Here is a 24,489-nt window from a genome sequence, read left to right as displayed (position 1 = left end):
CGAAGCCTGGGTAAAGTAGATATGGAGGATAGACTGTTACCCATGCAGCAAATCCCCCCTCTCCATGTCGCTGAAATGGTCCAATGGAAAGGCAGAGGCCAATACAGTTGGTTCCAGCGGCGTCGCAGGAGTTGCCAGAACATGACTGTGTTCAGCCACGAACTGCCTCAGGGACTCCGGCTCTGGATTTTGCCTCGAGGTGGACTCCTGAAGCCTTTTCCATAACTGGATGTAGCCACAAGGCAGTGGAGGTTTGGGATCAGAGTTTTCCTTCTCTCAGATGAGCTGCCTTCCCAGGCTAACAAGTCCCATCTCCCCGGTGGCTGTTTAGTCTCCTCTTACGACAAGTACAGCCAAACTGAGGGCCTATTCTTATCCCTAGAGCCCAGGGGTTGAGAACTAGCCCTAGTAGCCCTAGTCAGTTCAGATGTGACAGCGGGTAGGAACACCTGTTTTTACATGGAGATTATCTCTGCAAAGGAAAAGTTCCATGTAAGATATGAGAGCAACTTGCAGTTGGTACAGTTCTCCACCAAACTCGAACATTTAAATTAATTGGTTTTGCTATTTTATATAAATTGCCTTGAACTCTCTTTGACTGGAAAGATGGAATATAAATCCTTTAAAATAAATGCAATCTGAAATGAACACCAAGGGTACATAGGCATGAGTTCTCTGTAGCTGTTGCACATTTATGCACAAAGCAATGAATTAAATGAGGAAGGATTGTAATTCGGGACACCTAGGAAGCTGTCATTGACCTGTCAGGTGGTTGCTGGTTGAATCCAAATTAGTTTTACTCCATAAAGGCATAAAGGTTACCTTCCAGACCCCAGCCTGATCTGCAATCCGAAGCAGCAGAAGACCTTTCAGAGTGGATAGGTCTCTGGTGGCTGAGATAAAGTAAGGGTGGAGATGCTTTTCAGGAATTTTTAAATGGCTATTTGTAATTAGTTGCTTTGAGATTTTGAAATAGGGTGGGCTAGAGAAGACCGGATAAATATAAAAGTTTTCTTTCTTTACAAATGAGTGACTGAGTGGCTGCCCCAGTTCGTGGATTCAGCACCACCAGTGCTCTGTTCTTGTGATGAAGAAGCAATGTCAGCACCTTTGCTGCATGGATAGCATTTAGGTCAGCTAAGTGCTCCACACAAACCCTCCATCATGTAGTCGTCTTCTTTGTTTTTAGGTGGAGGGGAGCGTAAGGGTGGGGGAGAGTAAGATGAGAATATTGACAAGTTGAACTCAGTGCAACTAGACATTTGTGCGTACGAGTCTCGTACGAGTCTCGTACGAATACGAGTCTTGTATTAACCAATGCAGTGTCTCTTCAAGGTGGCTGCAAAACTAGGGCTTGAACCTCTGCCTCTTTGGGCCTGTTTCCACACCTGTTTCAGCATTTGAAAGCCAGCATTTGAAAGCTCCCAGTCTCTCCCACCCCATTGTGAATTTCTGGGGCAGTACTGGACTTTCATCAGTTTTGGGAAAATGCCAAATGATGCTTTTTTGTTGATGTGGTATTATGTCCATGTGAGTGACTTTCCACAGGCAAAGGATTGTGGGGGACAACATGGCCAGATTTTTCAAGTGGCCCCTCTGTTCTTTAGTTGTGAATTTTAGCCGTGAACTGTCTTTTATGTTATAGTCTACTTTAGTCGTGTATAGATGTTGCACCCTGCAATCACCTAGAGCAGTTTTTCTCAATGTTCGTCCTCCACTGTACCACTTCACATGGTCTACCTATTGGAAGTACCACCAGAAGTAACTGATGATAATATCATTGCCAGTTACTTCCTGATTAGGAGGCCAGGCGCAACATGGCAAACACCAGTAAGAGGCTCGGGACAGATGGGAGGGATCTTTTGAGCTTACGAAAAGTGCATACTGGAGCTCTGCCCACTGAGCTGAGCTTCCTACTACTGCTTGTTGGGTTGCATTGCTGATCTTGTTGCCAGACGGCAGGGGTCTCGGGTCCTGCAAATACCTCAGAGTGCTTGAGGACACTACCTCAAGTACCACTGGTGGTACAAGTACCATGTTGGCAACCTTCAGTCTCGAAAGACTCTGTTATCGCGCTCTGAAAGGTGGTTCTGGCACAGCGTCTAGTGTGGCTGAAAAGGCCAATCCGGGAGTGACAATCCCTTCCACACCGGGAGCAAGTGCAGTCTGTCCCTGGTCTGTCTCCCTGGCTATGGGCCTTCCTTCTTTGCCTCTTAGCCTCAGACTGTTGGCAAAGTGTCTCTTCAAACTGGGAAAGGCCATGCTGCACAGCCTGCCTCCAAGCGGGCCGCTCAGAGGCCAGGGTTTCCCACCTGTTGAGGTCCACTCCTAAGGCCTTCAGATCCCTCTTGCAGATTTCCTTGTATCGCAGCTGTGGTCTACCTGTAGGGCGCTTTCCTTGCACGAGTTCTCCATAGAGGAGATCCTTTGGGATCCGGCCATCATCCATTCTCACAACATGACCGAGCCAACGCAGGCGTCTCTGTTTCAGCAGTGCATACATGCTAGGGATTCCAGCACGTTCCAGGACGGCTGAGAAACACTGTCCTAGAGCAGATTTACACTTGACATTGATGCAGAGGGAATTGAAATCAGAATCTCATGTGTGTCATGTTCTGTTTCATTCTATTTCAAATGAAGCAGTGATGTAGAGGAACCAGAAACGCAAGGGAGATATGCTTTCGGTTCCTCTGCCCTTCCATTGCTTCTGCAGATGCTCTCACGCCCACCCTGCTTGATGGTCTGGTGGAAGTTATTTAGGGCTTTTCTGGGCTAAAACTGGCATAAAACTAATTTGGATCCTGTCAGTAACAATTCAACATGTGCCATGAAATCCAAGCTCTGTGGATGTGCTGAATTCCAATCCTTATTAATTTAATTCATTTTTATTACGTTGTTGTACCCTTTCCTTTTGAAATGAAATTTTGAACGAGTTTTCTCCCTCCAGCTGACTGAACTGCATGTATTACATTAGAACTAATAAAACCTTCCAGTCAGTTATTCATTCCATTGTTTAATTTATAGGCTTTTATGAAGGAACTCGCTCCAGAATGTAGTTTGGTCTCTGCATAAAAATAGAGAGGGAGAAATAGAATTGTGCCTATTGAGTTCCAGGTGATATATCTTTATGCGCCGCTCTAAAGAACACACCAATTTGTTGTCCTTTTTCTCTGTGCCAATAGCAGGTAGTAAAGAAACATAATGTGATTTCTGTGGGTGGCAAAACAAGGGTAGATGTATAATTATTTATGCATTTTATTGTTTTAATTTCTTTTTTGTCCTTCCCTGAGATTCAAGTTCAGTAACAATATAATAGAGTTTACGGGAAGTGACACACATGTATGTACATGTAACCATGCAAGAGGAAGCCTTGTGTTGTACCATATTATCCCACTCCAGAAGACTTGTGGAATGTACATAAACATGTGTTCAGAGCACCTGCGTGTTACAATATGCAGGGCATCTCCCATCTAGTACTGGCCAGGTCTAGTACCACTTAGCTTTTGCAACCAAAGAGGGTCAGGCTCTGAGTCAGGGTGGTTGCAGTGCTTTAAAAAGCTGGGAGAGCCTGGCTAGATGAGATGAACCCAGCTTTCTGTTCCCAGCAGGAGCCAACCAGGTGCCTTGGGGAAACTAATAAGGAAGGCCTGAAGACAGCAGCCCCCCCCATCAGTGTTTGTCCCTCAGCAACTGCTATTCAGAGGCACCTGAGGTTGCCAGAGGCACACTTCTCTTCCTCCATTAAATTGTTAACTTTAGCAGGGGTCTCTAAACTTTTCGGCCGAAGTCAAATATCTGGCATGGTGTCGAGGGCTGGGGAAAAAAATTAAATATACGATTTAAATAAATACATTAGAGATGGAACTTAGATGAATGACTGAAATGAATGAATGAATGAATGAATGAATGGGCTCAAATGTCCAGGATTTCTCCAAGCACCAACACAGCCCAAGAAATAAAGCACACACACTTAAATGGACCCCCATTCCCCCACCCCACAAGCCCAACTCTGGTTGTGTTTGGTCAACTGGGCCAGAGGCTTTCAGGGGATCAGAGACTGGCCGCGGGCCAGATAGAGGCACTCCACGGGCCGCATCTAGCCCCCGGGCCGGGGTGTGGAGGCCCTTACTCTAAAGTCATCTAAGGCTTTGGCCATCATCACATCTTGCGGCAGCAGATTTTATAAGTTAACTGTCCTAAGTAGGCTGACGTGCACAAACCAGGGATCTCTGTCCTCTCCTTTAACTTTCTGGTAAATGTTCCTGGGGATGTCATTTCTTAATCTTTCCCCATGTACAAATGCTCCCTGAATGTAAAAACTGACACATTTGGGGAGGTTCCCCCCTCCCCAAATGTGTCAGTTTTTACATTCATTTTACATTTACATTCTTGCTAACCACTTCTTAGTATGCTATCCCCCTCCACACACACACACATATTTGAGTAATCTGAAATGGTTCAATTTGCTGTACCACCTCTTATTTCATTATTTATTTCGTACACTTATTTGTTGCTTTTCCGCTGAATATGCTCTTAGTGCAATATAAATAATAAAAAGTACATTCATTGCTCTTGCATCAATTAAAGGAAACTCGCATTATTCCTCTTTAGCAGCTTCAGGTGGAATAATTGCCCATTAATTGCTGGAACTTTCTGGAATATATCATAACTTACAGATGTTGCAGGGAAATAGTAGTTAACCCTTGTTTAGCCTGAGCTGGCATATGCAGGCACACAGATTGTGGTCAAAGCCCCGCAACATGGCACCGGTATGTGCTCGTTCTTTTGGGACACAGTGCAAAATGGTGTGAGCAGGGAAGGCTTTGTTTCTTGACAGCTTCATTGTAGTTGATTTTCTTTTAGTGGTTCTTCTAAGTATTAAAAGGGGGGAAGACAGTTTAAACTTTAAGCATCCATTTTGGAATGAATCAACAGTCTTCCTTCTGCCAGGTGCAATTTGGGGAATGTCAACTCCTGCCTGGAAAGGAGAGGTTGCAGGGAGCACTGCTCACAAATCAGGTCTAGTCACCAAAGGGGAGAAGGTTTTCCACCTGTGCAAAGAAATTTTACATTCAAGTGCACCCATGGTTTCCAGCTGGGGGGTGGGGAGGAAATCATTGGGGCTTTGTGCCTAAGCAGTGACTGGGGTGAGAGAGAGCAAGATATTAATTATTTTGACAGCCTTAGTGTCAGAGTCCCAGCTGCCAGACAGAAATTGTCCCCAGTTTATGCTGCTGTTTAGAGATCTTTGAACAAAAATGGCTTTGTTTGGATTTCTATGGACAGAAGAGTTTTTTTTTTAAAAAAGGCTAAAGAAGAGTTGACGGCAAAGTGATGAACGTGGAAAGGGAAAAGTCAGCCAGTGTCCAGCCTGAAAGTTAGGTGTTGGCCCCCTCCCTCTTGCCTCCAGCTGTTCCTGGGTAGAATCTGATCCAGAAGCCGGGGGTGGGTGGGAAACGCTTCCAGTCTGTTTGTAAGGTCTTTCTATGGTTTGTGTCTATGTTTCCATTTTTTTCTCCTCTAAGTAGTTTAGAATGACTGTAAAAACATTAGGAGAATGCCCACTGGATCGAATGAAAAGGCCTGTCTAGTCCGGCATCCCAATTCCCACAGTGGCAAAAGAGATGACTTGGAGAAGCCCCCGAGCAGGGTGAGAAGGCAGCAGCTCCCCTCCCCACCTAGCAACTGGCAGTCAGCGGAGTGAGTGCCTTTGAGCAAGGAAATACCGCCATCGATCAATCGTTTGGTTAAAAAATATGTAGGCTGCCTTCCTGCTCCAGTCAAGGAATCGCCAATGTGGCTTCCAATGTCAGTAGAAAGCTGATGCTGGCCAGCAGCTTCGTGACCAAGAGTCTTCAATCGTTACAGGGTCAGCATCAGTGTTGAACCCAATTCCTCTGCTGCAGTCTACCTTAGGCCTGGCAGTAACAATCTAGTTGGGGTTCTTGGCATGCGAGTTAGACTAGTGCTCTAGAACAGGGGTGTCCAAAGTTGTTGGCAGGAGGGCCACATCATCTTTCTGACACTGTGTTCAGGGGCCAGGGGAAAAAAGAATTAATATACATTTAAAATTTGAATAAATTTACATGCATTTTATGTAAAGATGTATAATTTATATATTAAAGATGAACTTATATGAATGACTGAAGGTCTTGCAGTAGCTCAAGGTCTATAAAAAGGCCTTGCACAAAGCAAGGCTGGCCTTTCCTTTGCTGCCACTACTGCATCACAGATGTGAAACGGCAAGCAGTGGAGGGAGCCCTCATCCCACAGCTCATGCAAGAGGTCAAACAGTCGCCCTCACGCTAAGAGCAGTTGTGTTGGAGCAGTGTGAGCTCCAGCAAATCTCTGGAGGACCAGAGGCTCATTGGAGACTGGAGGCTCCCTGAGGGCCGCATTGAGAGTCCTCGAGGGCCACAAGTGGCCCCAGGGCCGGGGTTGGGGCACCCCTGCCCTAGAACAGGCGTCTCTAAACTTTTTGGCCAAAGGGCCACATCAAATATCTGGCATGGTGTCGCAGGCCAGAAAAAAATTAAATATAAAATTTAAATAAATGCATTAGAGATGAGTGTATGCCTTATCTTTGACACCCCTGTCATAGCGCCTTATGCAACCAACAGAAGTGCGAGCCATTCTCTAGTTTCAGCACAGGCTTCCTTCTCGTTTTTCTGACTGAATTTCATTTGTGCTTCTCAAGGGAAGTATATAGCAAAAATATTGGAACTTTCTGCACAAGATGGGGTTGTTGGAAAGACCGAGTGCACTCGTTTCGTTCCCCGCACACCACTGCAGTGATCTCCCCTGTGTTGGAAAGCTCTGTCAAAAGATATGCTGGAGAGCGAGGCTTCTCCCCCTATAGGTTGCGCTTGCTGTTCCATGCAATTATTTGTAGTTGTAAAATAAGAAATGGGCAGCGGATTGCTGACATAAAAAGTAACCTCCCCGTGTTGATTCATTACTTTAATGGAGGTATAAGTAGGTTGTTAATCTGATATCCTCCGTAACTCAGATGTGTGCCGTTTCGCCGAGGAACATCAGGAAAGTTAATACAGTGCAAATGTTATTTTCTTATTGCAAAAATGTGTATTTCATTATGCTATAATCATTGCTCAGGATGGAAAAGATAAGGGCATGTGTGTGAGAATTACACTCCTTAATCAGTTATTCAGTTACCTCCTCAGGAGAGGTTCAAGGTTATATCACTGATTTGCATTTTGAAAGTGTCAGAGAACAAATTGCCCACAAATGGCACGTTCAGACAGAATGGGAGGGGGGGGGGAGTCTCTGTTCTAAGCACTGCTAGGCCTTTGAACCCAAGATCAGCGGGGGGGGGGGGGGAGATACCATTGTGTCTTAGTGATGACAGTACCTCTTTGCTTCTGTGTTTCTCCGTCTTGGTGCCCCTTGCACCCCCAGGCTCTTGCAAAACATTCAAGGAGGACTTTTAGTGCTTTCCAGCCTTTCCTATAAGACTTCCTGGGAGCATCTGGTTAGCCACTGGGCCGGAATAGTTGGGCCTGTAGTTTGATCCAGCAAGCCTTTTCTTATGTTTTTGCAACTGTTACCCTGCACATGCCCAATCTCATCTGATCTTGGACGCTAAGCAGGGTCAGGCCTGGTTAGTACTTGGATGGGAGACCGCCTGGGAATACCGGGTGTTGTAGGCTTATACCATAGTCTTTCCAGACTGAAGGTTGCCAACCATGTGGGATTCACTGCCACAAGATGTGTTGATGGTCATTAAGTTTTTGATGGCTATTGAAAGACAAAAGCAAAAAGGGCCTAGGTGGATGCTTTGGAGCATTGAGTCAAGGCTGTTAGTCGTGACAGTTAGCAGAACTTCCATGTTTAGGGGCACATGCTGGGGCAAATAGTGTGGCACGGGCTATTGCCTTCAGACCTTATGTGTGAGCTTCCCATAAGTGGCTGCTGTTGGATACAGAATGCTGAATTAGTTGGGACCCTTGGCTTGACCTACCAAAGTGATTTTTAAAAAAATGATAAACCATTTATTTTAGATATTTTCCCAAAGTATTCTCTTGTAATCCTTTACTCAGATTGCATAGCTCGTTTTGTTCAGTTCTCCAGCTTGAGACTTGCAGAAAGAAAGAGCAGAAAGCTGGAGAAATCTCCTTTAATATTCTCCTTCAAGGAATATTATATTTAGCAATTCTGAGATGTGGCATAAGTGTATATGTATATAATCAAAAGGCTCTAGGGCTCAGGATGAGGGGTGAGAGATGTGTGGAATGGTAAATGACCATCAGGACTGAACATCTATTATAAATCCCCTTGGAAAAAAGTCACTGTGGCAAGACTTGGGATAAATATGCTGCCTCTCATTTAGAGAGAAATTGGAGATGATATGTAAACAGAGAACTAAAATGACACCTTTTCCACTTTAATTCAAAGGACATCATCCATAATAGCACCCTAAAGGTGCCTGCAATGCAAGGATGTAAAATTGGAATTTACGTAACAGGTTTTTAGAAGCAGAATCTGATGTTTACTAATCAGAAAAGTCAGCTGATAAGCAAGGAACTTTCAGAAAGCACAGCCATGAATATATATATATATCACTGTGCACTCCCCATTTTTTCAAGTAGAGAGAAGTCTGGGGACAGTGCTATGAGATTTACACCCACTCCTAACTTCCCATGATGTGATGCAGCAGCACCAGAACTGCCTCTGCTGTATCCAGCATGGGAACAGAGGCTGGTGGAGGTCTCCTCAAGGTAAGGGAACATGTGTCTTCTTGCTCCGGGGTAAACCCCAGCAGCAGTGGCTCTACCAGAAACTGTACCAAGCAGAATCTAATGGCACAAATCCAAGCAGCCTTGTGTAAGTGGATCAGGCCTGGCAGAGGGGATAAGGCATGTTGGTAGCTACTGCTGTCAACTCTGCTTTCCTCCTGGACCTGATTGGCCCCACTTCCCGCCCTTTCCTTACCCAGTTCCACCCTCGCTCACACCTCCACGAGCCCACATGGAGCTTACCTGCTCTGGTGCATGCTAACCCTCTGCTGGCAGGCCAGTGCAGGCCTTCCCACCAGTGCCATGATCTCCCACACTCGCAAGTCATACTTTACAGCACATTTGCAAAAGCCAATGGAAGCACTCGCTCTACCAGCACTGCAGACCATAGAATTGCACTGTTAATTTCTCTCTCTCTCTCTACTGTTAATACAGGAGAGTGGGAATGCATGGAGTCTTTATAATATTTTTATTTACAAATGCAGGCATGCACCGCTTAACAACCGTTCACTTAATGACAGACTGCATATATGACGGTGGTCAAAGCACAATAAAGATGCTCTTAATGAGGCAATTGCATCTCCCATAGCCTGCAACAGAGTGTCTCTTCACACAGCAGAGAAGCTCTTAATGCAAAGAAGAGAACATCTATCTCCAGTAGCCTGTGCAGCTAGCTGGTGTTTGACAGGGAGTGTCTGTTTACACAACAAAGGCAAGGAATTGGGCTGAATGTTCACTTAATGACCTAATCGCATAACAACAGGGATAAGAGAACATATCCCTGCCGTTAAGTGGCGCACACCTGTATACAACCAGAGCATAATAGAAGCAAATATGACTCCTATTGCAGGCTGCACAACCACTAATCCTGCAACAGATTCCCACAAAAGTCCCTGCCCCAAGGATGCTTTGGTTTTTTCCAGCTCTAGGTCAAAATTATTATAAATTTGCTTCTTTCTGTGTCCAATTTCAAATGGCTCACTCTTTTTAGCTGTCTTGCTGCCCCTCCCCTACAGTACAGGTGGGTGTGGCATTCCAAAGGCTGGAGAGAGAGATTGCTCACTAGAGACTATCGTGGTTTTTGTTAACCCCCCTGATCACCCTTTAGTTGTAAGGTAGGCAATGACTACGGCAGCTCATTCACAATTTGTATCGCACCCAAACGACACTTAAGAGTACGAGTGTGCATGGTTTATTTCACAGGACCATGAACTGCTATAAGCAGGAACTGATTTGAATCGGGGCTTATGTCTTCTGCAACATTCAGTAGTGTTCCCAGAGGAAAGGGCACAGTTCTAAATTTTGCAGATACCTCAATGTGCCATGTAAGCAGCTGCTTCCCCTCGTCTTGTGTGTCCTCCTCTTTGGTCTCACGGCCTGGAATGGCTCTGAAGGCGAGGGGAAGGGGCTGCTTACATGGCATGTTAAGGCGCCTGCAGAATTTTGTGCTGTGCCCCCACCTCTGGGAATGCTGTGAGTAATCTACATATTTCACCCCTCTCATATATTGCTGCCCTGAGGCTCTTGTCGGAACTGTGTGACACACATACAATGATGTAATAAGCTGGAAGTGAGGGTTCTAGGTCGGATGGTGCAGCATTGAACCCAGGCACTGATAATTGAAACTGAGAGAGAAAGGAGTGCCCTAAAGTGGCCTGTTCAACTGCACGTCTGAACCTCGACACCGAACTACAGTGGAGTCCACTATGCAGGGCCAGAGTTGGCGCAAGGCACCTTTCAGGAGATGCCCAGAGAACTCACTGCTGGTGCCCGCCCTTGCTCCCTCAGGAGGATTCGCCCAGTCAGCAAGTGGGCATCTCCGACTGGCTTCCCCTTACCCTGGCTGTAGACATGGGCTTCTTTTATACTCTGCAGGCCAGTAGCAACTAAAGGTTTGCAGGTGGTTGGTGCCTGCCTTATTCCCAGGCCTCTCCCCCCCCCCACCAAATGCCATTTGTGTTCAGAGAAAATGGCAGGTCTTGAAGTACTTCAAATCTCAGGCCAAGTTTTAAATTCTTCTGAAATGGTTACAGATCTGTGCCAGTGATCCCTTTCCATTGTTTATTCTGTGCTATATCCCATGATCTCTCTCTTACCGAATGCTTTTTCTCTTTTTTTGTAACATCGTAATTGAAAATGCAAGTTGCAAAAATGAGAATAAACTAACTCTCCATTCTAGTCCGTTAGGGTTCTGTGGAACCCCAAAACCTTTATATCTTTATAAAACGTGTATATCCTTTATAAGAAGGAGGCGGTTCTTTAAAAAGTCTTGTCTCGCCTAAGTCTTGAAACTTGCAGATTGATTGCTTTTTGTTTTTGTTTTCCTCAGATCATCCTCCGAACCTTCAGAATCACTCACGGCTCCGAACTCCGCCCCCTCCACTGTCACATGCTCACACACCAAACCAACATCACGCAGCCTCCATCAACTCCCTAAATCGAGGGAACTTCACCCCACGCAGCAATCCCAGCCCCGCTCCCACAGACCACTCCCTTTCTGGAGAGCAGCCCGCTGGCACGCAAGAGTCCACACACGCTCAGGACAACTGGTTGCTTAACAGTAACATTCCCCTCGAGACAAGGTAAGGGTGATTTTGCTGAGGTTGTAAAAGGTGTTTTACCTGAGCAAGTGTCTCGTCCTTAAGAATATGGAGGAAGACCTTGGAATTGGCCTAGAAAGCAGTAACCTGAACTCAGTTACCAGAAGTCCTGCACCGACCCCTAAAACAGGTTTACAGACAATTGTTGCTTCTGCATACAAGCCATCACCACTATCCTTGGCTGTGTATTCTCGTGGACAGTTTGGTCACACACAGCCTGCAGAAATTCCCATGTCCACAGTGCTTGGAAAACAAAACGTGCTGGTAGTGAAGGTAGTGAAGGTCTTGATTTGTTCTAGTCTGTCAGTTCATTTGGTATGTGAGGCTACATGTCGGTCAGTGCCATTCATGTGTCAAACAAAATAGGTTTTTGGGTTTGTTTAAAGCAGGGAGCATGATCCAGCCATAGCACACTATTGAAATCCCATTGATTTTCAAGGGGGAAGTTTGAAGCGCATGCTTAATTAGCCCATGGAAATAAGCGATGCTGAAAAGTGCACAACTAGCCTATGTTCAGGTTTTACAGGTAATAATAATAATAATAATAATAATAATAATAATAATACTACAGGTATTTCTATACCGCCTTTCTTGGTCCTCAGATTTCTCCTCGGACTTTATTCAAGGCGGTTTACATAGGCAGGCAAATTTAAATCCCCGTAGGGATTTTTACAATTTGAAAGGTTCTATCTTTCAAGAAACCACAACAATCAGATGTTTCATTCTGACCTGGCCTCCATCCTGGCCTCCATCCTCCCACGCTCAGGGCAGATGGAAATAACTCGGCTCAGCTTGTCAGCTGCTTCAAGGTCGCACGGTGCCGTTGGCCTCGAACTGGCGACCTTCGGATATTATCTTCAGGCAAATGGAGGCTCAACCCTCTAGACCAGACCTCCTGCCCCGTATACAAGGTATGCAAGTAAAGGATGCAGCCCTACACACTCTTTCCTACACACACGTCTTATATGAACCAATCTATAGTCCTTGTGGAAGGAGAAACATTCCCTTTTCCTGTAGGTTCCTATGGTACCAGTATGGTCACAACTGAAATTAAAAGCATGTAGAGCTAAGATCATAAGAAGAGCCCCGCTGGATCAGGCCAAAGACCCATCTAGTCCAGCTTCCTGTAGCTCACAGTGGCCCACCAAATGCTTCAGGGAACACACTAGACAACAGACACAACCTGTATCCTGGTGCCTTCCCTGGTATCTGGCAATCAGAGGCAGCCTACCTCTACCATGCACATACCTACCATGACTTGTAACCTGTGATGAACTTTTCCTCCAGAAATTTGTCCAATCCCCTCTTAAAGGCATCTAGGCAAGATGCCATCACTACTTTCTATGGCAAGGAGTTCCACACTAATAACACACCACATGCCATCAGGCTATAGCCTAGTGTCATCTTCTCAGACTGGCAGTGGTTCTCCAGCGTCTCCAGGACTGAGGTCCTTCCCAAACCTGCTGCCTAGAATGCTTAGGGTTTCATGTGCTCTACCACTGTGGCTCTTCCTGGCTTTCAATAGGGGCTTAGTTTAGGTTTTATTATTTTTTTTGTAGTAGCTTCGTAGCTTATTCCCGATACCTTTTTTTACTTGGATGAAGAGAAGAGGAAATTGCCCTGCAGTCGTCTTCCGCTGTTAGAAAATATCGCCTGCATTAACAGCAGCTTGTACGGCTATTTTCCCCATTTAAAACAAGAGTGAGGAACATAAATCCCAAAGGGGCTTACGTGTGCCTGTGCTCTTCTATGTAGTTCCTTTCCCCCAAAGCAGAATAAATCAATATCCTATTTAAGAAACTGAAATCAGTCAATATATTGAAAAGATTTAGCCTCCTGGCTGTGCCAGTCGCAGTGAGTCTAATTGTAGTCTGCAGTGCAGGAGAACTTGATCTCGTTAAGAGGTAATGGGAGAGATGTCATTGGCTGCATTCTGCACTTTCTAAAGTGTTGCTCCAGCAAGTCTGGAACCCTGAAAGCACCACATCAGTCAATTAGTTTTGTTTTCCGTTAGCACACTCCCGGCCCCCATCCCTCTGACACATCTCTCTTCCCTCCTTCTGTCTTTGGATAATTGCAGGTTAGTCTTTATCGCTCCTGAAGAGCTCCATCACTTTTAAAACTCTTGTCAAGCAGGATGTTGCCAGAAGCCTCTGCACACTTATGCGGTCTGTGGGCACAACACAGCAGCTCTGATTTGAGGGGAGATCAAAGGCTGCCCCCCTTGCACCTTCTCACCAAACCGCTGCCTGAGGCAACCATTTGGATTGGCCTCATGAGTGGGCCAGCCCTGGGGCCAGTGTCTCCTTCTCACTCCATTTCTTTCCCTCTTCCACCCCTTCCCATGTCACAACCAGATCCAGCACCATCCCTAACCTCTGAGACAGGAAAAAGGGATGAAGAGAACTTATTTCTGATTCTTCACCCCAATCTCATTCTAGAAATTGGAGCCATGTATCTCAAAATTATTCTCTCATTGTCACCATTGTTTCTCATTTTTGTTTCCAGGTGGTGTCAGCCATTGAAAGCTGGGTTTTTAGCTTGCCAGGCACTTAAAATTGTTCTCATGTTGTCAGAGATGCTCGAAGAATAAGCAGATTCTGTTCTTTTCTCACCTTTGCAGACTTTCTTGCTTGTCCAGTATACTCTATCTCAGTGATTTTCAACCTTTTTCATCTCATGGCACACTGGCAAGGCATTAAAATTGTCAAGGCATACCATCAGTCTTCTGACAACTGACAAGGCACACTGTGCTGCTAATGGGGGCTCACATCCCCAATAGTCTTACTAATAAATGACCCTCTCCCAAATTCCCACGGCACACCTGAGAGCCATTTGCGGCACACCAGTGTGCTATTGCACAGTGGTGGAAAATGGCTGCTCTATCTGAATACCTTTCAATGACCTGTGGCTCCTCCCCTCTTTGACTGTATTACAGAATTTCTTTTCTCTTTAATAGAAAAAGACACAAAAGTTTGCTGGGATTCTTACACTCTATCCCTGATTCGTTCAAAGCACCCCAAAAACAAACTGGCTAAGGGGACACAGTAAGCAATGTAGGATTAGCTTCAGACCAAGAACCTTCTGGTTTAAATCACATTTGTGCACCTTACTCATGAGGTATCTTTACACAAATCTTTCCACGTATGCAGCAAAGGAGTAACAATATGACCCTGGCTTTTAGGACTGTTGCAAAGGTTTTTGTGAAGGTGAAATGCTTTGGATATTTTCAAGTGCAACAGAAATCCTCGCTGTAATATAAATCTATTTTTATTAGTGTTTTATTATTTATTCACTAGCAAGGGAAAGGTTAAAACCTGTCACATGGGGCATAAAAGGAGTTGTTCATGTAACACACCACCTTTTCTTTTCCTGCTACCCTTGTTTAGTCTGTAGCAGCAAAAACAATAAAAAATGCAATCCTGTGTGCACTTATCTGGATAAGTCCTACTGGACTCAGTGAGACTTATCCAAGTAGACACACATGCAGGCAAACCTGAAGGACTAACTGATTAGTTGTTGCATAAACTTTCATTGACTACTGTCCACTTCATCAGATGTATGAAATGTTATCCTCAGTAGGCAGGATTTGTGTGTGTGCTGAGAGAAAAAAAATGAAGAAGAGAGTCAAATGGAATGCAGGAGGTCTAGTCTTAGGAGAAGCTTAAATGTTTACAAGAAGAATATGGTAAGCATTCCCAACAGAAATTGTTGATTCTTCCAGGCAGGGCTATGTATCTCTACTTAGAAGTAAGGCCCATTCAATTCAGTGAGACTTACTCCCAGGGGAGTGCATAGTCTTACAGTCTATAAATTAACTCTGTGATCTGATTTAAAAAAAAATTGATTCAGGCCTGAGATAATGGTATTAACCCATGTCCTAAATTCTAATTCACTTGATTTGCATATATCTTCTTTTGAAGTTTTTCTGTTGAAGAATTGCTTCTTTGAGGGTTGTACCAGAGCATCCTGAAATATTAAAATACAACTCTTTTATCAGGAAATCTTTGAAATCTGATGAGAAATTATGGTTTCTCCATCACTGGAGCAGAGGGTCCTTGCCTATGTTCAACTCCAATGATAGACAGGACCACATTGTGATATGTCCCTTCTCAGCAGTGAATGGAGGGGTTCCTACCCACCCTTCCTCTTCTCATTGTGAAAGGTGAAACACTTGACTCATCTCTTTTCTTTGATGGGAGAACACTGGACCCATTTTGCCTGCACTCGCTTGTTCTGAGCTTTAAGGATGAACCTATTCTTGCCTTGCCATTGTTGTTGTCAGTAACAGAGATCTCCAACTGTTCTATACTATTTTGCTGAGCTGTTATGTAATAGTTAATCTCTGCTGGTACTTGATCTATTGTACTGCCTTCCAAGGAGACAATCAATCAGCATTAGGTCACCTTCAACCACCAAGCTTTGCCAGTCCAGAACTTGGAAGTGTTGCCTTTTACAGGGGTATGAGTCTAATTTTAGTTACGTGATCCTGTCTATTATTGGAGTAGGAGGTACAACCTCATCAAAGATCCCTTCCTCCTGTTGATGAGAAGGAAATATAGTAAGTTCAGCACTGAAATCAATGTAAAATTGGAGTAAGGTGTAACATATTTTGAGGCAGGGCAAATATTCCATTCATTTTGGTTTCTTCCATAAACTTTTTCTCTTGTCTTCAGTGGAAGAACACTTAAGAAAACACTTTTCTCTTAAGGCAGTGGTTCTCAAACATTTTAGCACTGGGGCCCACTTTTTAGAATGAGAATCTGTTGAGACCCACTGGAAGTGATGTCATTAACTTGGAAGTGATGTCATGTCCGGAAGTGACACCATCAATTTAGGCTTCAAACCTAATCCACCATCAGCCATGATGTTATTTTGCATAGCTTGAAATTCAAACATTCCAGCTTGGAAGTCAAAGCAGAAAGCAGGCTTGGATCCTTCTCCAACCATTCAGCCCTCCCCCTCTTCCAGCATCTTCCATCCTATTCAGGGCAAAGCACCAGGCCTCTCTCCCACCGGGAGCCACCCTCCCCAGCAGCTGTATTTCAGCTCTGTATTTTCAATAGTGGCTGAAATTGGCTCACGACCCACCTAGTGGATCTTGTCCCACAGTTTGAGAAACAGTCAAAGGCCGTCTCTTTAGAAAGAGGAGAAGGAGGAAGAAAGGATCTTTGGACAGGTCTAGTCATGACTCCCAACAGATTGGTTTCTAGAAACAGCAGCTTTCCATTGTGTTCCGCTCCTCTCCTCCCTAAGTTGAGACATTTACACCACAACGTATGTTTTCGTTGTTGCGCATTAAGTGGGAGAGAAGAAGCAATCCAATATGGGGTTGCCTTTTTCAGTGGCAGCCCAGTTTTCTCCAGCACATCTAGTTGTGCCCTCAGAGAAAAGCTTTCTGGAAGACATAAGTACGATAAATATGGCCCCGGAAAGATTTTCGAACAGGCCAAAGTTTCAAGAACAAAACCTCTGCCTCTAACGCTTCTTATGAACATGGTTCGTTGCGCCCAGTGTTGCTGGCACTGACTGGCCACAGCACCTCTCCCTAGTTTCAGACAGGGATGAGTCTTTCTGAGTCCTACCTGGAGATGCTGGCGGGGATTGAACCCGTAACTTTCTCGTGCGAGCATGCTCTCTGTCATGGAGCTGCAGCCCCTTTCCTTTGAAGTGTTCCTCTGTGCGTTTTGTAGAGCGGCTTCCCCTACTCCCTTCTTCATCCGTTTCTTGATTTCATTCTTCTATTGACACTTGCATTAAAAATTATATAACGCAGTGTCCTATCTCATTTTATATTGGCACTTCCCTGCTAAAATGCACAGTGCCATTGTAAAAACCAATTTTACACGGGTTTTTAACTACTGATAAATTCGTATTTATATCCTTGCTGCTACCCCACTTGGCGGCTCATCCATCAAAGGCTCCCTGTAGTTCTTTATTGCCTTCATCATGACATACAACTTCTCCTGCATTCTTGGGGAATGCAAGAAAATGACGGAATACTCCCCGGCTCGGTTTTTAATGGGTTCCAAGGCCCATGACTTGACTCACGCAGGTTGATCCACTTGACTTCAAAGCTGTCAATGTGAATCCTGTTAGGATTGCTGGGCTCTAGATTATAGGGCTGTCAAAAACCCCAACAACTGGCAGACAAGAGTGGAGGAGCTTGAATTAAGCAATTACTCTCCCCCCCCCCCCGCCCCAAACCGAAATGTAAAGCAGAAGAAAGGAAGTTTCTTCTTGAGCTTGCCTGCAAAAGGTCCTTGCTTCAGACCTTGGCACCTTTGGAAGGGCGGGGGCTTGCAAATTCCTTTCTCTGTCTGGGGAGCCACTGCCAGTCAGAGTAGACAGTACTGAACTAGATGGACCAACTGTCTTACTCACTATAAGTAAGCTTCATAGAATTCCAAGCATCACTTTTTCAGGTGCTTGTAATTAGACATAGACTGAAACTTCCTTTGATAGATACGACTACCTGAGCTCATCCCCTTGCTTGCTGGAGTTAATTTCATTAATTCATTATATACACCTGTTGGTACTGCCAGGGAAGGGACAGCTGCCCCCGGGGCAACCGATATTGGGGTGCCGCGAGAGGTCACTGCTGGCGTCAGAGTAGGTTGTGGCCAAGCTCCCTCCGGTCTCCCAGTCTCTCCGGGGATCCATTAGCCTCAGAGATAGGCAGGGGTAGGGGGTTCCATCATTCACTGGTCCTCCTCTCTGCCAACAGCCTTGTTCAGGTTCATTGACTGGTCAGCGTCTTACCTGCTAGCCAGCCTTCTCCAGACTGCCCTCATCACCGGCTAGCCTGGGGTTATGTGAAAGTATCTCCACGCCATTGCTCCATCCCTTTCTCCTGGCTCCTGCATAAGCCCGGCCTGACAGCCTCCCAGGCCCCCGATCCTGTCAGCACTTGTTCTCTCTGCTTCTCTGGAGCCTGCTGGTGGCGGCTGTACTCCCCTTGCCCCAGACATCAGTTTCCCAACCGGGCTTCTCCCTGAATCGCAGCAGGACTGACCTGACTGCAATTGAGGAAGAGTGGGTGGGGTTCCCACACCTCTTGCCTTCTTGGTTTGGCTTTGCCGGTTGAGGCAGGGAAGCCCCGTATCACTGCTATCACTCTTGTGGAAAAACCCACTGGCCAGAAGCTCGGTTATGTCAGGTGACCCGGGTAAGTGGGGGACCGGACTAGATCCCAGACAGCATATAAAAATGTGCATGTTGCCCTTTTTGGGTGGTGGGCAGTTAGGCCCCAGCTATTAGATAATAAAAAAGAATCCAGAACTAAAAAGCACATATAAACAACCACCAAGTACCACCACCCATCAGTGACACTAAGAAATAAAAGGCAGCCTGCATCAAAAACATCAGGGGAACAATTAAACAATATTACAAGCAACAAGGCAGTTTTTTCAACCCTTCCTAGAATTGAAATGATGGAGGAGAGGCAAGTGGGCCTTCTAAGGAAGGGAGTTTCAGAATCACTGCCTAGAAGGTCTCTTTCTTGAACACCCAATAACCTTATTTCAGGTGGTGGTGGAAGACAGAGCATGACCCTGTTCCAACCAGCTCAGTGGGTGGGTAGAATCCTTTGGAACCAGGCCCTTTGGATAACTGGTACCCAAACCATTAAGGGCTTTAGAGGTGATAACCAGAAACTTGAATGCAGTGATGTAGCTTTGCCATCTGGCACCTGAGGGCGAATTTTTTTAACGCCCTCCCCCCCCCCCCCACCCAGCCATAGAAAGGCACTTCTAGTTTTCATTAAAATCAGGTGCACAGCCTCCTTGGGCTTCAGAAAGGTAGCCTTCTGACACCCCCCAGGCATGGCAACTGGGGCAATTGACCCCCCCGGCATCCCTTAGCTGCGCCACTGCTTGAATGGGATTAGGAAATGAACCATGAGCCAATGCTAGTAAAATAGTATCAGTATGACTTGCTCTAAAGAGTAGATTTCAGATAGCATCTCGACAGCAGCGTTCTGAATCAGCCACCGTTACCAAACAACCGCGCGCAGAGCATATTGTAATAGTCCAACCTGGACATGAACAGAGCACCAGTGAAAGGCCCAGCCTGTAAGCTTAACATAATAAAAGTGCCACAGAACTCAGATGGTCATTTGGCTTGAATTCAGGCTTTAATGTTTAGTTGTTTGTGACAGGGGACAACTTCAGGTTTTGGTTAATAACATAAAGCAATGGAAGCATTTTGTAGGAAAAAAAGCACAATCTTCTCATGGCAAAGGGTGAGCATTAAAAGTGTCAAACCTTTATATCGTACATCATAGGGTGCAATCCTGAATCGCCCTTGGGCTCGCGCAAGTTCCTTGCGCCAGTCCAGGAGGGTCACAAACACGCCGTAAAGCACGTTTGCACCTCCTTGTGAGTCGGCTAGGCCAGCGCAAGGACACAAGCTGGCCCGCGGAGACTGCATCCAGCCAGCACACCGACTCTGCTGTGGAGCCTTGCGTCGGCTAAGCTCAGCTGACGCAAGGCTCCAGGGTGGGCAGGGAGGAGTTGGGAGGAAGGCGTTCCAGGGCAGGGGAGGCTGGGCAGAGAGGGTCCTGGGGGTGGGTGTGCAGGGAGCAGGAAGGTTCTTTTGTCTGTTTTGCTGGATCCCAAACCCTGTTCCCAAGCTTCAAGCTGCTCTACTCTCCTTGGACTTGTGCCACCTCAGGAGACCCATAGGAGCTGCAGTGGCTTACCTGGGGCTAAGGGGAAGAGTTTCCCATTACCTCCAACTGAGCCACTTTGGTGGCGCAAGCCTCTTGGCCTGCCTGTTCCAGCACAATATAGGATTGCGCTTAGGGAAAGATCCATTGCAGATAGATTAATGGGCCTGGCAAGCACAGCATGGAGACACGGCATTTGGTCATCTTTACATGTTTTGGTAAAGTTGAATCCACAAGTGCAGCCACACTTCAGCCTCAGTTGGTGGTTCTCTGAAGACTGGAAGTCTGTATCCTAAAGTTGGGGAATTTGAAAACTGGTGCTCTTCAGAAACTTTCCATTCCAGCCACATCTCTGCCTTAGATATGATAGCCATGTTTACAGGATCACTTATTGAATGAAAGAAGGGTGATTGGAGAGCTCCTGACCCTGCTATCCATGGTCATGGTTGACTCGTTTCCAATTTGTTTCACTTTCTGATTCAACCCTTGATATTTTGTAAGCAAACCAGAGGTTGACGTGAGTTCAAACTTGGTTGTCCAAGGGATGTATGCAGGGCCTAATTATGTTGTCTGGCTCCTGTCTTGGATAAAATGAGCTCGTACTAATGTATACTGAGCTGCATACGTAATTGTCTTGTGAATGCTTCTTGAACAATGTGTTCCAATAATGTAAGGTAAGAATACCGGGGGGGGGGGGGGTTGACTGTGGTGGTTAGCAATTCAGTTTGAAAGTGAATCATGGAACATAACTCCCCAAAAGAGGGGGGGAAGAGAGAGAGAGCTTCTGTCTGATTGAATTCTTATATGAGGATCTGTGAGGATGTAGCTCTTAGGAAGATTATTGACTGAGTGGCATATTGCATCTTCTTGTGGGAGCACCTACTGAGCCAGACTCATTACTGGGAATGCTTGCTGAGCTAAATTAAGATGCCCAGTAGTTCAGATGGATTCATGTGTGATGGTTCTGGACAGCTGACAGCAAAACTATGAAATGTGGACACTGACATCAATTACTTAACTTTGTATATATATGAATACAGATAAGTATGCATGTGCAGGTAGATACGTTGCAGTGAATGTCCAAAATCAAAAGGATGTCAGCATTTACTTGTGATTTTTGACAATCCCAGGCTCATTCTGTGATTGTCCAAAACGGTGGCATCACAGGGGGTTTGTGTCATTCGTTGCGAGAGTTCATTCTATCACCCTCGTGATGGACCTCCTCCCGTAACGAACCAGGCAGAATAAATTCCAATATCATACGCACAGCCTAAATGCAGCGGCATCACTAGGGTTGGTTTCACCCCCATTAACTTTATTTATTTATTTAAATATATAACAGGGTCACTGAACAAATCAGTAATCAACAAAAGAAGTGGTGGCCAACTTGTTGATACTCACACAACTGAATAAGAGTTCTAGTATTAGCTCTGATACGTGGATATGAGAGTGAACTCATGCCAATACTTTATTGGTTCCCTGCTGAGTCATAGTGACATCTCATTGGCTCTTGAAACAATCATTCACATTGGTTAGTTTTGAGTTAAGAAAATCCGCTATTGGTTCCATAAGGCAGTTGTGTTTTCCTTTTCTGGTTATTTGGCTATGTTTTTGACAGTATAACCCTGTAACTATGGTCTGTTTCATTACATTCTGCATGGAATTCCACATCGGATGATATATAACATGATGGTATTATTTGAAAATACCAATACTGTACAATTTTGGCCATTAGTGATGTCACACCCTCCCCAAGCGTGTCACCTGGAGTGGTTTGTACCCCCTCTGCAAAGCCACTGGTCCAAAAGTTGAGATACCCTGGAATGGCTTGCTAGTTCCAGGGTCATTGACCTGTGCCCAGCAAAGTGGGAAATGTACATTGTCACAAAATATATATTTACAAAATTCCTGTCTACTTTGAGATGTGACTGTCAATATTCACCATATTTTAGATATTCGCTGTAACGCACCTACGTACGGTATATATTTGTGTGCTTGTATATGTAGAGTAGATGTATGTATATATGGAAGTGGACATCGCAAATGCTGTATATGTATATGTACATGCTATACATATGAATAAGCAGTCCATCATTCTAATTCCATGCACAGCCGCACTATAACCATTGTGGGTTGATAAGGTCACACTTCATAGATGCATGTCTCACTTGGCTTCATTCATGTTTCCATATGTACGTAGAAACATAGCAAAGCAGACATTCCTAGAGACATTACAGGACAACCTCATTGAGATGGATATTCTCACCTCCTCCCGACATGACGCTGCTTACAGTGATGGGTATGTTGACACTTAATGTTGTCTTTCCTCTTCTGATTCTGCAGTCATTCTCTGATCCTTGCATAACAAATAATCTGTCATATTTTTTTTGCCACTTTCTGCTTTGCATAACCCAAGCCTCTCCCCCTTGAGAAAGACATGATGACAGTAATGAGGTTCTCAAGAGTATGGCACTCAAATGGTCCTGTACATATTAATGGCAGCCTCGTTAATATGCTGATCCATAGCATCTCATTGGCTCCCTTGCGACACCTTGAAAATCATTTCACTAACACAGAGGCAGGTGTACCAGTTAACAAGCCTTTCAGATATGCTACTGTGTTTGCTTTGTGAGTCATTGGAGATGGTTAAATGTTCTAATCTGATGTTTTCCAGGTTTATTGTCTGAACATTGAAAGCCAAATGACTTCATGCCTTTTGGACAATCATGACCACTCTCTTCCAGAGCCCTTTTGCCTTGTTTATTTTCAATTGGCCGAGTGCCCATTATTGCAACTGAGAGGGGTCTTATCTTTCAGGGTTGGTTGGGACTCTAATGCAAATCATGCAGTCCCTCTCAGTAGAAGATACCACTTCTTTAAAAAAAAAAAAAATCAGTCCAATGAGCAAATCACATTTTTCACATTTTTGTTGACTTGGCAGCCTTGCCACCTCATTGGGCAGACATGTAAGTTGAGGTGTTTGTTTCCAGTGAGTAAGGTAGGATTATAGCCTACTGTGGGCTTACTTCTGAGTAAAATAAATAACACCATTTTCAAACACTTCTCATGATAAGTCCCAGCCTTCTTGAAACCAACCAAGCAAGTCCCAACCAACCAACCAAGTCCCAGCCAACCTTGAAACCAAAGAATTTGCTAAGTTGCCATGATACCCAAAACAAGCAAGCCCTCCTGCTGTTGAGCATGTGAAGGGACTCTCTTGACTGCTGTTCAGCAATGGCACTTCAGTGTGCCCCAGCTGAGCAGCAGCCAAATATACTCCCCTCACCTCCTTTTCTTGCTGAAAAATAGGAAGCAAGAGGTGACGGTGTGTGTTAGCTGGCTCCTGCTTGGTTGTGGTGCCTGGAGCATCAATGCCAGACAGTGGGCGAACCACCAGATGCATCCCATGAACTTCCTGTTAAGCAGGTTGGGGACTACATTGCTTGGAAGTGGATTCGCATTTTGGCTTGGTAACACACCAAGCCAAAATTGCAAATCAGACCAATTCTAATTCAGAGCTGTTTTCTGAAGGCCCTAGTTCCTAGATGGGAGATGGCTGGCCATAGTTGCTTCCATGTTGGAAAGGGAATTTCTAACCTCTGCCACCCATGTTGGTTGTTGATTGTGCCGTTCTCTTTGTGGATGAAATTTATGTGTGCACGGTCTCATGTGGATGCCAAAAGACCAATGAAAGCAAAGAGCTGCTGTAAATGTCACCCTTCTTGATTCTTTGTGGTGTAATAGTGCTTGGGGGCCTCCTGTGCATACAACTGATATAATTTCTGCTTGAAGTATCTCATTTAGCTTCTAGCATTAGCTTTCTTGTAGAGATATGGATCAGCAGCTTCCGTGTTATTGGGCAGTCTTGGTTTTTTTAGTTATTATTTGTAATGTTTGTGTTTCATTATTTTTAAAGTTTTTTTTCTCTTCCGTGCATGGTGCTGTTTTTTAAAGCCAACAATTGCCCTGTCTAAAACCTCCGTTCCTTGTGAATCAGTAACTCTTTCACTCTGTCTCTTTCTACAGGCACTTTTTGTTCAAACCAGGAGGTACATCTCCCCTCTTTTGTACGACGTCGCCAGGATACCCCTTGACATCCAGCACTGTGTACTCGCCTCCACCTCGGCCCCTTCCCAGAAGTACATTTTCTAGGCCAGCCTTTAACTTGAAGAAACCCTATAAATACTGTACCTGGAAATGTGCAGCCCTGAGTGCCATTATCATCTCAGTCACACTGGTGATACTGCTGGCATATTTTATTGGTAAGCACTTCCTTCCTTTTGACCTTTACTTCTTCCTGGCCCTTACTGGTGTCTGTAAAAATGGTAGCAGCTATAAGTGAACAGCTCTCTGAACAGCTTATAAAATTAAGATCCACAGATCTCGGTCAAGCTGATAAGAAAGCTTGCAGTTGACAACTGTAGTAACAGGGTCTTCTCTCTAAAATATGTCTAATAATGTGTTCTAG

The 24,489-nt window shown here is 45.0% G+C and overlaps 1 protein-coding gene and 1 pseudogene across 3 annotated transcripts in view; both read left to right on the top strand.

Annotated features, from left to right (window-relative positions):
* Nucleotides 1-24,489, top strand: part of TENM4 (teneurin transmembrane protein 4) — a 367,138-nt gene that overhangs the window by 132,341 nt on the left and 210,308 nt on the right. For 2 of the 3 annotated variants that reach the window (XM_066622507.1, XM_066622505.1), the window contains 3 exons: nt 11,083-11,335; nt 22,222-22,320; nt 24,048-24,283. In XM_066622507.1, coding sequence (XP_066478604.1) covers nt 11,083-11,335; nt 22,222-22,320; nt 24,048-24,283 — 588 coding nt within the window. The remainder of the gene's footprint in view (nt 1-11,082; nt 11,336-22,221; nt 22,321-24,047; nt 24,284-24,489) is intronic. The other variant, XM_066622506.1, reaches the window with a different exon arrangement.
* Nucleotides 7,551-7,667, top strand: LOC136646806 (5S ribosomal RNA; annotated as a pseudogene).

The sequence above is a fragment of the Tiliqua scincoides genome, chromosome 3 (assembly GCF_035046505.1).
Source record: "Tiliqua scincoides isolate rTilSci1 chromosome 3, rTilSci1.hap2, whole genome shotgun sequence".
In the NCBI taxonomy this organism is placed as follows: Eukaryota; Metazoa; Chordata; class Lepidosauria; order Squamata; family Scincidae; genus Tiliqua; species Tiliqua scincoides.
Note: the sequence above shows the minus strand (reverse complement) of the source record. Positions and strands in the feature narration are given on the sequence as shown.